This window comes from Ipomoea nil, unplaced genomic scaffold (genome assembly GCF_001879475.1).
Source record: "Ipomoea nil cultivar Tokyo-kokei standard unplaced genomic scaffold, Asagao_1.1 scaffold1509, whole genome shotgun sequence".
Classification (NCBI taxonomy): Eukaryota; Viridiplantae; Streptophyta; class Magnoliopsida; order Solanales; family Convolvulaceae; genus Ipomoea; species Ipomoea nil.
Genome location: NW_017617937.1, coordinates 2,442,218 through 2,456,896, shown reverse-complemented (window position 1 = coordinate 2,456,896; position 14,679 = coordinate 2,442,218). Strand labels below are relative to the sequence as shown.

Sequence of the window (14,679 nt, the reverse complement as noted above, 5' to 3'; positions counted from 1 at the left end):
CTTCCCGGGAAGCAACCCTTTGTTGATCTTGACAATGCATTCATGGCTAAAAGATGGTTAGATGGTCACCTCTTTCCTCATTGATGATATAGTAATCCACACCACCCTCTTTGATCTTGACAAAGGAGTAAGGAAACATCTATGAATGCATTTCTTTCATCTTTTAGATATAATTTGACATGTTAGTGGTACTAACTATTTTTTATATTTTGTATCCTGCATTGGCAACCAATGTGCCATTACCACCATTTTCAGGTAACTCAAAAGAGAGTGTTAGAGCCCAAAAACCATCAATTTAAGAATGGGAGTTCAACACTCAACAAATCAAGGCAAAACAAGTATATTGCAGTTTAGGCAAAAGGGTCTAGTCCTGAAATCTCTCCATGTCTCTAATTTGCAAAATTTGTCTGTGTAAGCGCTTTTGCTACTCGGGATTTGGGAATAAGAACAGTCCTACCACACTTGATAGCAGAGTTCGCTACTAGTTACCTTTACTAAGTCTCGCTTTCAGGCTTCTGGGGTAGCGGAGACACTGAAGCAGCTTCTTGAAGGGAATCTGACTGACTTTGGGGTTCAGACTGGATTTCGAGCTCTGGGTATATTGTGTCACTTTTCTCTTGCACACCAGCTGCTTTAAGCTGCTCTTCGGTGATTTTTAAGTATTCTTCACTCGAGTATGCTCTTGGGGATGAAGAATCATCTGTCGTTTAAGAATTAGGCCATTAAATTCCTCCAAGCACATGCAATACAATAAAGAACGGTGAACAAGAATTGGCTTAGGAAAGGGAAACATATGTTCAAGGAACTACATTGGTTAAGCATAAGATGAAATGCAATGTATTTAAGCCAAAATTCAAGATATAAAGGTAAGTTGAAAAGAAGGAAAAAAAAATCACAAATTCGAGGATCTTCAACTCAATTAAGCTTAAAAAAAAATAGCAGTAGCTTTCATAAACTAGTGAAAAAGAAAGGAAAAAAATGGGTCAATTAAACCAACCTTCTGCCTTAGTCTGTGATTCTGGTTTATTTTCGACCGAAGACACCGTTTCAGTTGACTGTTCTTCTACAGCTTTCAACTTATCATCAATTGATTCTACACTTGGTGATGGAGAACCATCTGCAATTTCAAGAGGAATCGTTGAAAATGCATAACAAAAATATAATTGACTGACGTCCCGAAAGAAGAGAGACAAACTTCAAAACCTCAGTTAACAGGCTTCCAGTAGAAGTTATATTAATATTATCAAGCATAACAACAGTAAAATGATTTCCATACAGGAAGTTAGAGAAAGAAAGCGTAACGTGAAAACATCAAATCATCAATGTAAAAATTCAAACTTGTTGGTGCCTTTCTGAAATGATACCAATTTTCAACACAAGGACCATCACATCATAAAACTAGTAAAAAGAATTGCTGGAAATTTGCTCAAGAAACAACGCCAAACGGGCTCCTTCTTGATGTTTGGGCTAAAATATTTACCATACCTGATATCTTTGGGAGGTCTAGAAAAGCTAATTTTCTAATGAACAAGAAATAAAGGAGAATTCAGCTGCAGATGAGTAATCCCTGATTCCCAAACATCTATACATATAAAGATATCAATTTCCAATACAATAATCGCTTACTAGGGTCTGTCTTAATCAGTGAATCCTCAGAGCTTGCACTCGGTGAGGGGCTTGTGGTTGCTGTAGTTTTATTGGATCTGTAAGTGCTTTGATTTAAATCTTTTATGTCATCAAGACCAATTTCCCTTTCAAGTGTGCTCTTGAATTCCCTCGAGACTTCCTTCATGAGAATGTGATCAACATTATAATCTGGACGGGCTGAAGTTCTAAAACCCAAATAAAGTTCACTAACAAGTCATATATAGTTACCTGAAGTTCTTTAATCGTAGGCTGGAATTCCCGTAGCGTTTTCCCCAGATTACGAGCAACCTATATAATGTATAAATCTAAGATACTTGAGCAAACCCAATTGAAAATTTGATACAATATGTGACTTAAGAAGCTGTAAATAACTAGCTTAAACCCAATTCACCCTCCTGTGAAATGTAGATCAGTATTCTACTAGGCCAACCCCAGCCAAGTTGGTCAGATAGCTGACTTAGTAACCACAAGAATGACAAGATTACAAGTTCAACTCTCAGCAATTGTTATACCGTGGACCAGGGTTCATATTGCATTGTGAACCCTGATACAAAAATTCTGTACCTTCAGTTAACACATTCTAAACAAATAACTTGATAATTGCTGACACATGATATGATAGCTACAAGTACAGAAACTATAAACTGCAGATATAGAATGTGTCAACTATATATACAGAATCTGACTTGATAATTGCTGACACATAATATGATAGCTACATGTACGAAAACTATCAAGTGTAGATACAGAATGTCAACTATAGATACAGAATCTGAAGGTTATTTTTGGACGTTGGTATAATTTGCCAACTCTCAGCCAAAGCGGCCTATTGACTTTCTTTACTTGGGCGGTCAGCTATGGACACCTAGGTTGGTTTACCTCCTGATACTTTGTTGGCTAGGGTGACATGGCGAGGTTTGAGTGTTCTACTATTCTATTTCTATATCCTCCATGACTTCAAACCACTTCAGAAATGAATTCCACTTAGTAAACCAAGCTTCAAATTTACAACTCCTTCATTTTGTTTAACACATCTAAGAATTTTCAACTATATTGTGATAGAAGGAAAGAAACTGACCTCAGCAAGACCCTTGGGACCAAACACCAGCAAAGCAACCACTCCAATAACTAGTGCCTCAGGGGCTCCAACTCCAAAGAGAGACGCATAAACACCTTTCCCTTTGCACTTTCTTCTTCTTTCTGCAAAACCACCACTCCAATACTCAGAATCGACGATAAAAGAACAAACTTTGGCACAACTAAGGAAGCAAGACAAAAAGGAAAAGCCCATAACATCCCAGAATCAAAATATCAGAAACAGTACCGATTTTTATAGAAATTAGAGGGCTTGAAATGGCGGATTGCTTTAGGCCTTCCCAGGAAGAGAATGGGGTGATGCCCAAGTGAGGTGCCCATTTGTGGAGCTGAATTCTTGAACTCCGGGAGAGTGAAATGGAATAGGTGGAAAGAGTACACAGAGTGAGGCGGGTGCTTGATTGAGGAGAGGTAGAAGAAGAAGACGCGGAGGACCAGAGAGATGAAGTTGGAGTTGAGATTGCGGAAGCCATGAGTGAACCAGTGGCGGTTTGCCGTTTGCGATCTGGCTCGACTGCTTTGCCTTTGTTGTTTTCTTCTTCAGGCTGTTCCCAACTACCATCATTAAAAGATTTAATTGAACTGGGCTTTAGCAATTCTAACTGGACTGTAAGCCCAGTTCTAAGAGAAGTATACCAAAGATTTTGGATTGGGCATCTTTTTGCTTTTTTGTACTTTTTATTTTTTTTTAGGAAAAAAGGTCAAATAGACCCTTGAACTATAGACAATAGAACAATTAGACCCTTTAACTTTAAGAATGTGCAATTAGACCCTTCAATTTGTTATTTTGAATCAAATAAGTACAATAATAAATTTTTCACCTGAAATAACCGGTTAAAAAATTACGGTGACATTTTCGGCGAAAAAATCCGACGATAATAATAATAATAATAATAATAATAATAATAATAATAATAATAATAATAAACTATCGGAGAAGACAAACGGTTGTCTTCTCCGGTGGAGAAAGCGGCCAGATCTGGTCGCCTTCTCCACTGGAGAGGACGACCAGTTCGATCGTCCTCTCCAATGGAGAAGGCGACCTGATCTGGTCGCCATCTCCACTGGAGAAGACAACCGTTTTGTCTTCTCCAGTAGTTTTTTTTTTTTTTTTTTTTTTTTTTTTGTCACTGGAAACGTTGTCGGAATTTTTTGACCCGTTATTCCAAGTGAAAAATTTGTTATTGAATTTATTTGACTCAAAATAACAAGTTGAAGGGCCTAATTGCTCTTTTGCCTATAGGTCAAGGGTCTATTTGACCCTTTTCCTTTTAAAAAAAAAATAAAAAAATTATGTAGGCTAGATTTACTGGTTACCCTAGATTAATCTTAAGGATTGGAGGAGATAAATCGCGAGTTGCTCAATCAGCTCCCAATGATCCCATGTCTTTGGTGAAAATCGAATTCATATGCTACCACTGAAGCAAGACTTCTAGAGTGATCATTGAATTAAGCCCCCTCGATTTTTTATTTTTTATTTTTTAACATATTGTGCTAATATATTATGTGATACTATATTAACCCAATTATACATGACATCTCTATCATTATAAGGTTAATCTAGTCTCTATTCTAATTGTACTTGCAAAGTTTGACTCGTTAACATGACATACGCATACAATTTAATTTTCTAACTTTTCAGTTACATTAAAAATAAATCCAAGCATATTCCACTGTTGAAAATCAGTCGTTATGTTGTGGAATCGTGCCCAGCGTGCATCATGGGCACGGTAACGGTGTCGTCAGGCACCGTTATCTTCCTCTTTTTTAAAAAAAAAAAAAAAATTATTTTCAGACCGCTTCATTATAGGAGCATATATTCACAGCTTTGTGTTCATAATTTCACAACTGTACATTCATAATTTCATAACTGTACATTCATAATTCCATAACTGTACATTCATAATTCCGTAATTGTACATTCATAATTCAATAACTGTAAATTCATTATTTTCGAAGCTCTATGTTCATAATTGTAAGTTCATAATGTCAGAGTTCTATGTTCATAATTTCATAACTGTACATTCATAATTTTATAATTGTACATTCATAATTTCATAACTGTACATTCATAATTCCATACTATATATTCATAATTCCATACCGAACATTCATAATTTTCGAAACTCTATGTTCATAATTGTAAGTTCATAATTCCATAAATGTACATTCATAATTCTATAACTGTACATTCATAATGTCATAACTGTATATTCATAATTTCATAATGAATATGCCATTAACGGTGTTTCGAACATTTTTTTTTTATAGTTAAAACGGCGTTTCGAACATTTTCAGTGAAAATGACGCCGTTTTAGCGCCGTGCGCACCTTGCCTAGCATAATTTGCCGTTGAAAATTTGGTGCAAAAGAATTTGCAAGTAGTGGGCCTTAACAAGTTGGTCCTTAGGTCAAGGCCCTAGGCCTTTGCTTTTAAGACAAGATCCACACCCCACTCTCAACATTCCACGTTGCTTGTCCAACACAGATCCACCCATGACCCATCTGCTCCTTCCATCACCCATAAGATCCATTTTTAAAGCACATATATTATGGGGCAGATCATGTGAAAATTAGTACTCCGTAACTCTGTAAGTACATGTAGATTAATATCATATGTTGATCTAGGATTATAAAATTGAAAAGAAAAATACAGTGATATTTTATAATTATGACGGTGCATTTAAAAACGTTTGATAGTACATTCCCGAATAACTGAAAATACACTCGGAATCTATAATAGTGCAATCACGTATATGCACAATTAGTTATTTGCATATACATTATCAAATGCTTCCAAATACACCGTCATAGTTATAAAAATATTACGAGTTTTATTTCTTCTTATCATTAATTTTTTGTATTGATCATTTCGATTGACATATCACATATGAGATTAGTTTGCACGTTGCAATCCTACCCCTCAAACACCAATATCCAACGATCCTAAGGGATTATTTATACATGAATATATATATATATATATATATATATATATATATATATATATATATAACACTTAATGGTAAATTACACCCCAACAAATGCTATTTTACTTAGTCCTCCTAACTTGTTTTATCTATCATGTGTGGTTTGCAAGCTATTATAGAAGAGTATGATTTACCTAATATATACTTTTGGATAGTTAATAAAGTTTCTTTCGTCATAAAAAATATGATCTACTAGACCTAAAATGATGAAAATTATTTATGTTCCACAAAATATTCGTGAACCGATCCATTTTACTAAGAGATATTTTAATAAAATAATGACATATCAAGACCATAATAAATGAATATGTTATCTATTATCATATTCGAAATAAGTTATAAATGAAAAAATTATTATATACTTTTCTGAAAAATGATATATGATGTTATCTTGTCATACTTTAAATTTGATTTACATAACATTTTCGGATGATATTAAAAAAAAAAAAAAGAAAAAAAAAAGAGCAAATTGTATGGAGAGAGTGTTGTAGGAGTAGGATGAGGATTGAGGAGGAGATCATAGATGCCCTTTTAATTAGAGACCAAAAAGCAGCTACTTAGAGCCATGTGATGTGTTTGGCGTTGAGGGACCCACTCACACCACACCCCCCATCCATCCTAACCCGGAGATAGAGAAAGAAGTTAATAAAATAATTTTAAAAGAAAATATATTTTTTTGACAAGCACTTTGTGCTCAGATGACATGTAGTGACATCTCTTATGTGGAAAGTTATGAGGTCTGGTCTCAGGAGAGACGTTATTGGCTCTATGTGCTTTATTATATTGAGAAAATATGTTTGAACAGATACTACAATATATTAGAGTCAGTAGCATTAAAAATAAATAAAAATATTTTGATGATAAGCACACTGCTTTGACGGAAATAAAAAAACATAAAGAAAAAATAAAAAATAATGAAGACGAGCCTCCCCAACGGGCAACGGTGGCGGGCAAGTCTTCAAGTCTTCGTCAGTCGTTGTCATCGGTGGACCCCACCACATCTACCGTGTAATCTCTTGATTAGTTTGTTGATGGAGGATTAGCCGATTAGGACTTCCGGAACTCTGCTCAACAATAATCACACTTCTTCTTCTAATAATAATAATAATAACAATAATTAGTTTCAGAAACAACCCAGTTAAGTTATTGGGTAGGGGTATACATAATTCAGTGAAAAATCAATTAACCAATCAAACTGATAAAATTCAGTTAATCATTTTTTAACCGTGATTCATTTAATGGTTAAACCTTTTTAAGAATTTCGGTTAATTCAGTTTGAAAGTGTCAATTAACCAAATTAATTGATCGATAATCGAATTACATGTGTATATATATGCTTTAATCTTTTATAATTCATAAGTAATACTTTTAGATTAATTTTACAAATTTTATCATTTATGTAATGGTGTGATGACTGTTTTGTGGTGTGAAATTATAAATTTACAAATTTTAATTTTTTTTTTTTAAATTGGACTAAAATATTTTGGTTAATCGGTCGATTAACTGATAAAAATCAGTTTAGTTAATTCATAAATATGAAATTCAGTTCGGTTAAAGTTAAAGCATTTAAAAATTCAGTCAATTTGGTTCGATAATTAACCGAATGAACACACCTATGATTAGGTTGTTAACTTAGTTTGAATCGGTCAGCTATATACAATCTAAGGTGATTTACTCCATTCTGATCATTTACCAGCTAGAGCATAAGGAAGGGTTTTCCTCAATGTACACCATCAGATAGTGATTGCATTTTTTTTTCTTGTCAACAAAATAAAAATCTCAAAAGAGGTAACTGAGTGGTAAAAACATGCTTTTCGTACCTAAAAATTTAATTTGTAACAAGATTTTATAATATATGATATACAAGTATCAATAATAATAGTAATAGTAATAGTATGAAAAATACCTATGCATCATGTATTAATCCAAATAAGGATATGAGAGAAAAATGGGTTATAAAAAGTTTTGATTGATAAAAGGGGCTTATGAACTCAATGCATAAAGTTTGGGAGGAAAAGGCTAAGGACTTTTTTACTTTTCACTACTTAACATCTTCGTATGTGAATAGTATAAGTAATAATTTAGTAATGATAATAATGAATAGTTAAGAGATATTATTATTACGGGGAGAGAGTGGAGTCACTTTCTTCCACAAGGGGGCTGATGAAAGCCCATCCCTCACCCCAACAAAAATGGGTTATGCGCACGTGCGCACCTTGACTTTAAGGCCACACCATCCATCACTTTCCTAAACCAAAATCATCACTACTTTTACCCATTTTCATTTATGCTAAAAGCCTAAAATGACCCATTTTCATATTTATACGGAGTAACATTTTTCCCATAATTTTTAATGAATATTGTCATTATAATTAATAAATATGTCATTTTAATAATTTACAACAATATCTCAAATAACCGTAAGCAAATTACCACCTTATAATAGGAGAAATTACAATAGAACTTTAGGTTTGAACTCAAAATCAACGATTTTGATTTCAAAACTCATGCCAATTGCATGAGATTTTGAAGCTCAAAACATTATAATTTAGTTGTGTGTGTGTGTGTATATATATATATATATATATATATATATATATATATATATATATCCAAGATCCAACAAGAAAATAAAGAAAGGAGATAGAAGGGGGAAAAATAAAAATAAAAAGCAAAAGCAATTAAATTGACGTCCATATTGATGCGCCCAGCGGACACATGCACCAACTATTTTTTTTTTTAAAATAAATATCCAGTGAGACCTACAAAAAATTCACCTTCTTTAACAACTCACACATTCTCTTTCTCACTTTGTCACCTTGCCTAAATTCGACAAGAAAATTGAGGAAAAAAAAAAAACCCCTATTAAGATAATTTTAAGTTAATTTAGAAGGTAAAGTAACATAATTTATGGGCAAAAAGTATTGTTTCTCTATATTGTATGATGCTATTAAGTGATGATATTTTATGTTTGAGAGATTATGTCATTTTCATTAATCTTTTTTTAGTAACATAAAAAGTACACTTTTGCTAAATATATACTTTGTACAAGAATGTTGTACAGTAAATTATTTCAAGTATTACTCAGAGGGGTATATTAATTTTCGTACAAACTATTAACGTAATGAATTTTGACTTGTATAATTCTATATATATGTAAAAATAATATCTATTCTAACCTAAAAGTCACAAGTTTGATTATTACAAATATTCTATTAATAGAAGTCATCACACAAGATCTTTCAATGTACTTTGCGGTTATTACATATGAATAGAGTTTATCTAATGCACATTTTCAAATAGTGACTATGACCTTGTTTGGTAATATAGTTAGCTAATCAATCAATTTTAACTTATTTGATCACTATTAGCTGTTTGATTTGATTAAACAAGTAATATGAGTGTTTGATTAATTAGTTTTTTTGTAACAACTTATTGTTCCAAAATGCTAAAATTTAAATAAAAATAAAAAAAAAATTGCTCAAACCAACTTTTTTAATAAGTTTTTTAAAAAAATTATTTTGGGTGTAATCTGCTATCAACTAACAACTAATTTACAAAACATTTTTATAGCTATAATCAACTAATGTTATCAACTAGTCAAACCCACTAACACAATCAACTAACAACTATTTACCAACACCCCTATAACTTTTTCTCGTCAACCAACAAAACTCCATATTGATTTTAAACCATATAAATATTTTGCTAAAATATAATAAATGTAAAAGTTTGAATATGATTAGAAATATTAGGTTAGATGTAATAAACAATTTATTTAAAAATATGATGAGAATATTAGTTTGAGGAGAGTGGTGGGCTCACGTTATAATTTGCAAAATATTTTGGGTCATTTATAAGAAGCCGTTTGTTTCTGCATCTGTCTGCTCTTTTCCAGCTTCCTGGCGAATGTCTCGTGGTTGAATTCCGGCGGGGATTCACCGGGAAATTCTTGTTCTGTCTCGCCGGTGTAAGAGTCACCGTGAAAAGTTTGAAACGCTCTGTACCAGGAATCGGCATGAGTAGCGTACCTAACAGTGTAGAAACAGTAAATGCTGCCGCCACGGCCATAGTTACCGCCGAGAGTAGAGTTCAGCCAACATCTGTTCGGGTACATACATATACGTATACATGCGTGGACATGGTTTTGTATGTATGCATGTATGTATGTGTGTGTCCAGTTTGTATGTGATGTGTGAAAATCATGATTTGCTTTGTTGCGTTTATAATTTGATTGATTTTCGCGTTTTCGTTTTGTGGAATTTAAGTGATTTGATGGAATTTTGTTGGATCTGTGTATTGGTTGTGGTGAGATTTGAGCATATAGTTGAATCCTTCTGTGATTTATTTGATTTTGTTGTGGGATGGAATCAGTGGATTTAAGATGGAGAATATATAGACCTTGAATTTGGGGTGTTTAACTCTTTCTGAAGTTATTTTCCAGGAAAGCAACAGAGGGAACTGGAATTGAAAAACAAAAACAAAAAGTCATCTGTAGGATGAAAAGGGAAAAAGATTATATTTGACTTAGGCTGTGTAAAAACTAGCAAAAGATTGAGTGTTGGTATACTAAATGCCTTTTTGAAGTTTCAAGGACAGAAAAGGATAATTTGAACTGTTGAAAGTGTACAATTCAGTTCTTTTTTGACTGTGGAAGAAGACTGCTGTAGGTAACACATATACAGTTGCTTAAAGTTATATCTCCTGCAGAAGTTGATAAAGGATAGATCTAGAACAAAAGGTTTGTGGTTTTAGATTTAGGGGATCAGGGAGTTTAGTATAGTTGCTATGATGAAATTCTTTAACACTAGCCTTGAAAAAATGTTAGGAAAGGTTGATTAAGACCATGCCCCTTTTTGACTTCATGATTGGGGAGATGGTCATGCCATTATCCATTGTAATTGCAAGTGTGTAATAATTGCTGTCAAAATGCCTAGTCCTCCTCCAGCTGAAACTGAACAGCATGCTTCTTAGATTGAAAAGGAATAGAGTTTGGACTTCGAGGGAGGAAGCTTAAAAAGTATGCTGCTACTTCAACAAAAAGGTTTTCGATACTAACTTTATCTGCAAGACAAATGGTGAGATAGTGTGGGGATGGGATCTGAACCCTGACTATTTAGTGTGGAAAGGTGCTCAAGCCTACCACTAGTATAAATCCCTAACACACCTTAGCTTCTTGAAAATGATACTGAAAATCCATAGTGGATGTTGGATATTCTTGATTAAAGTTGCCAGAGGAATGGTTCAGTTGGTGTTTTATTGTATGATCTAGTTAATATTGTAGCAGGATCTTGTCAGTAAGTTCTCGGTTAGAGAAGCTTGAGGCAGATTATAGTTCTGAGATTATCTGTATCAGAGGAGAGAGGCTGCATGAATTTTCAAAGTTTAATATTGTAGCTCAACTTCGTTAACAGATCAAAGTTCTTCCCTGGAAGTCTTTGACCTAACTAGCAATTTTAATATTCTGGCATGCAATATAACAGTAAGTAGATGTTACTTATTACTTGAAGTCTTCAGACATATGTATATGGTTCAAACCCGATTTGGCCATAGTAAATATTATAGGTACACTTCTGAGTCACAGAGTTGCCTATAGTATTGTGCGTGTTATGGTTTTCAACTTGTTCTTTGTAAATGGATGAAATTTGATCTTTGTTTTAAAATTGAAACTATGTGTTCATGGTTATTTTCTCTTACCAACATTTTCCTCCTGTCTTGAGTCCCATTTGGAACTGACATGTTATGTCCTTCACTGTCTTGCAAAATTGATCGGAAATTATATATTTTTACCCTTTATTTACTAAGAAATTGTATTTTATTCCAGAAAAGAGGATGGGGAAGCTGCTGGAGTCTTTACTGGTGTTTTGGTTCATACAAGCAGAATACTAAACGAATTGGTCATGCTGTCCTTGTTCCCGAACCAATTGCACCCGTAGCTGCAGCTCCAGTTTCTGGGAATCCAAGTCATCAAACTACCATTGTGTTACCCTTCATAGCTCCTCCCTCTTCCCCTGCATCTTTTCTCCAGTCGGATCCTCCCTCTGCTACCCAATCGCCAGCTGGATTACTTTCTCTCACTGCATTATCTATCAATGCATTTTCACCAGGCGTGACTGCTTCAGGTTTTGCTATTGGTCCCTATGCTCATGAAACTCAGTTAGTTACACCACCCGTATTTTCTGCTGTCACCACTGAACCATCCACTGCTTGTTTCACTCCCCCTCCTGAACCTGCACAGCTGACAACACCACCTTCACCGGAAGTGCCATTTGCTCAGCTTTTGACTTCATCACTAGCCCGCAACCGGAGAAACAGTGGGGCCAACATCAAATTCCCTTTATCACAGTATGATTATCAGCCTTACCAGTGCCCCGGAAGCCCAGGTAGTCGTTTAATATCACCAGGTTCAGCAGTCTCATATTCTGGCACCTCTACACCTTTCCCTGATAAGTACTCTATCCTTGAGTTACGTAAAGGGGAAGCTCCAAAGTATCTTGGTTATGAGCACTTCTCCACTCGCAAGTGGGGTTCAGGATCTTTAACACCAAATGGTTGGGGTTCAAGACTAGGTTCTGGAACTCAGACTCCAAATGGTGGCCTTTCAAGGCTTGGTTCTGGGGCTATGACTCCTAATGGTGGAGAACCTCTGTCACGAGACAGTTATATTCTGGAGAACCAAATTTCAGAGGTTGCATCACTTGCCAATTCAGACAACGAGTCTCTAGACAATGACACTGCAATTCATCATAGAGTTTCATTTGAATTGACTGGGGAAGATATTCCAAGTTGTCGTGAAAAGGTTCCTGTCACGTCGCATGATGCCACAGCTGAACCTCTAGAGGACATTTCAGCAGAAACCATTTACCCAACTGATTTGTTAAAGGAAGTCGAGCACTCTAGCAAGTCTTCTGTTGAAGAAAGCGCAAACGCCATTTGTGGTAAAGCTCTAAAAGAGGAAGGAGACCAAAGCTCTCAAAAGCACTCAAGTACTGCACTGGATTTGAGCAAAGACTTTGATTTCGACAATGTCAAACCCGAAGTCCTGGATAAGTCCAGTGTTGACTGTGAGTGGTGGACTAGTGACAAAGCTCCTGGGAAGGAACCAGCTCTTCAGAACAATTGGACTTTCTTCCCATTGCTGCAGCCTAAAGTCAGCTAACACAAAATACACTATGGCCACCGTTCATCAGTCTCAAAAGAAAAGAGCAGGTAATTATCGCATCCACTACTTCTAAAAGAATAAGATGGGAATGAAATTTCGGAGGCAAAGTTCCTTTTTTTTTTTTTTTTTTCAAGCCTGTGAATAATCATATATACTTGGATTGAACAAATTAGCTCTGAGCGGAGAAGATAGTGATGGGTTCTCACCATGCAACAGAAATTGGTTTCTAGTGATCATTTGACTGGGAAGTTGGCTTAAGTGTTCTTATTGATGTGTACACCCGAAATTATGTCCAAACACAGTTGTAAATTCATTTTAGCAGACTGTAAAACTTTCTTTTTCATCTCTTCTTCCCCTTTTCCCATTCTGGGGCTGTTAGGCTAGCTAGTAGTATTGGTGGAGGTTAAAGGAGCTGAGATATGTAATGATCTGTATCATTGAATGACTCTTTATCCTACAGAGTGAATATCAGAGTGTAATAGAATTTCTTCCCATTAAAGTTACTGTGCTTTACTTTGAAGTATGAAATTATGATTTCTATATCGCTCTTTTCATGCTTTCTTCTTCCACAAAACTTACCATGAATTCTTGCCTGAAAACTTACCTTCTCTCTGTTTCAACTCATCTCAGGATATTAATTTCTGAGAATATGACACTATGACCTAGAAGTCCAGCAAGTGGCCAGAGAATGTCCACCTTTGTAAGTGGCCATCTTAGGTAAGCATTGAAGAAACAGGTAGGTGGGTACATATAGATAAGGAAATCTGCAATTCTGCACTTGTTTGGATGAAAAGGTCCACAGAAATGCAAAATGAGTATCATCAATTGGTCCACTTTCTCAGTGAATGCTATTGTCTAGTTTCAGTCAGTACAGGTAAGGCCAACCTGCCATTTGGGTATTGGAGTTAACTGTGAACATATATGGAATTGGATGTTTGTGCTCTGCTCATATTGGTCAAAGTTTTAGGAGAAAAAACAAGAATAGTGGGTGTGTTGATAAAGATAGGTTACATTTACTAATAATGATTCCAATTCGATTCTTGTTACTAGTGACAATTTATAAATCTTGATGAATTATTATTAGTAAAAATTGAATCTTTTATTAGGTTAGGATGTGCTTGCCTTCTAACTAATGCGTGATGTGTGATGTGTTCCATGGCCCCCCATCAGTTATAATGAGAATCTGGATTAATATACAAGTACAAAAAATGATCATGTCACAATAATACTATAATCAACATGGAATGTTATGAAAAAAAAGATTAAAAATAGAATGTCACTTATAAATCTATGACAAAAAAATGAAATTAACTCAATAAAATAATATATTCATACCCTTTAGGGGGCGTTTTGTTCAGGTTATATTTGCTTGGTAATATAAGATTCTCATGTTTGGTTCAGGTTATGTAACTTTTCGGTCAGATAACCTCCACATTAAGTTTTTAGCTATTGGAAGGGAATCTCACATTCTCTTGTCTTATTACTAATGTAGGGATTTGTATTTTTTAATCAATTTATCTTATTACCGTTGTCTTATTTACATATCTTAGTTTTAAACCAAACACAGGAATCTAACATTCCCAGTAATTTAACATTCCGTGAACCAAACGACCCCTTAAAGTTATTTTACAAGTGACATGCTCTAAATCACTAATTTACCAAACAATTTCCTATAAAATGCTAATATTACTCGATTAAAACAACTAACACAATCAACTATACTATAAGTTATCCGCTAATACAAGCAACTATCAACTAAATTGTTAAATACTTCATTTTATTGTAA

General features: G+C 34.6%; 2 protein-coding genes across 4 annotated transcripts; one reads left to right on the top strand and one right to left on the bottom strand.

The window, feature by feature from the left end:
* Window positions 1-273: 273 nt before the first annotated feature.
* LOC109188770 (sec-independent protein translocase protein TATB, chloroplastic) lies at window positions 274-3,373 on the bottom strand. The gene is made up of 6 exons (XM_019339379.1): window positions 2,972-3,373; window positions 2,726-2,847; window positions 1,876-1,935; window positions 1,627-1,786; window positions 998-1,117; window positions 274-700 (listed from the first exon to the last, which is right to left on the bottom strand). Exons 1-6 carry the CDS (start codon window positions 3,213-3,215, stop codon window positions 495-497), a joined length of 912 nt encoding a protein of 303 aa, XP_019194924.1. The 5' UTR covers window positions 3,216-3,373; the 3' UTR covers window positions 274-494.
* Window positions 3,374-9,594: 6,221 nt separating this feature from the next.
* On the top strand, window positions 9,595-13,993 carry LOC109189193. 3 transcript variants are annotated; one of them, XR_002055563.1, is made up of 3 exons: window positions 9,595-9,842; window positions 11,556-12,940; window positions 13,524-13,993. XR_002055563.1 is itself a non-coding variant. In XM_019339984.1 (2 exons), exons 1-2 carry the CDS (start codon window positions 9,750-9,752, stop codon window positions 12,888-12,890), a joined length of 1,428 nt encoding a protein of 475 aa, XP_019195529.1. In that variant the 5' UTR covers window positions 9,595-9,749; the 3' UTR covers window positions 12,891-13,413. The 3 variants fall into 3 exon arrangements, 1 of the variants encoding a protein (XP_019195529.1); XR_002055564.1 differs by lacking the exon at window positions 13,524-13,993 and adding an exon at window positions 13,067-13,413; XM_019339984.1 differs by lacking the exon at window positions 13,524-13,993 and having other exon boundaries at window positions 11,556-13,413.
* Window positions 13,994-14,679: the final 686 nt, after the last annotated feature.

Excerpts from the sequence above, each read along its gene's own strand:
- LOC109188770 (XM_019339379.1), bottom strand. The coding sequence starts at position 3,215 with ATGGCTTCCGCAATCTCAACTCCAACTTCATCTCTCTGGTCCTCCGCG. Across the intron at positions 2,848-2,971 it reads TCTAATTTCTATAAAAATCG|AAAGAAGAAGAAAGTGCAAA; the intron begins GTACTGTTTCTG and ends GTGGTTTTGCAG. Across the intron at positions 701-997 it reads ATCACAGACTAAGGCAGAAG|ATGATTCTTCATCCCCAAGA; the intron begins GTTGGTTTAATT and ends CTTAAACGACAG.
- LOC109189193 (XM_019339984.1), top strand. The coding sequence starts at position 9,750 with ATGAGTAGCGTACCTAACAGTGTAGAAACAGTAAATGCTGCCGCCACG. Across the intron at positions 9,843-11,555 it reads TTCAGCCAACATCTGTTCGG|AAAAGAGGATGGGGAAGCTG; the intron begins GTACATACATAT and ends ATTTTATTCCAG.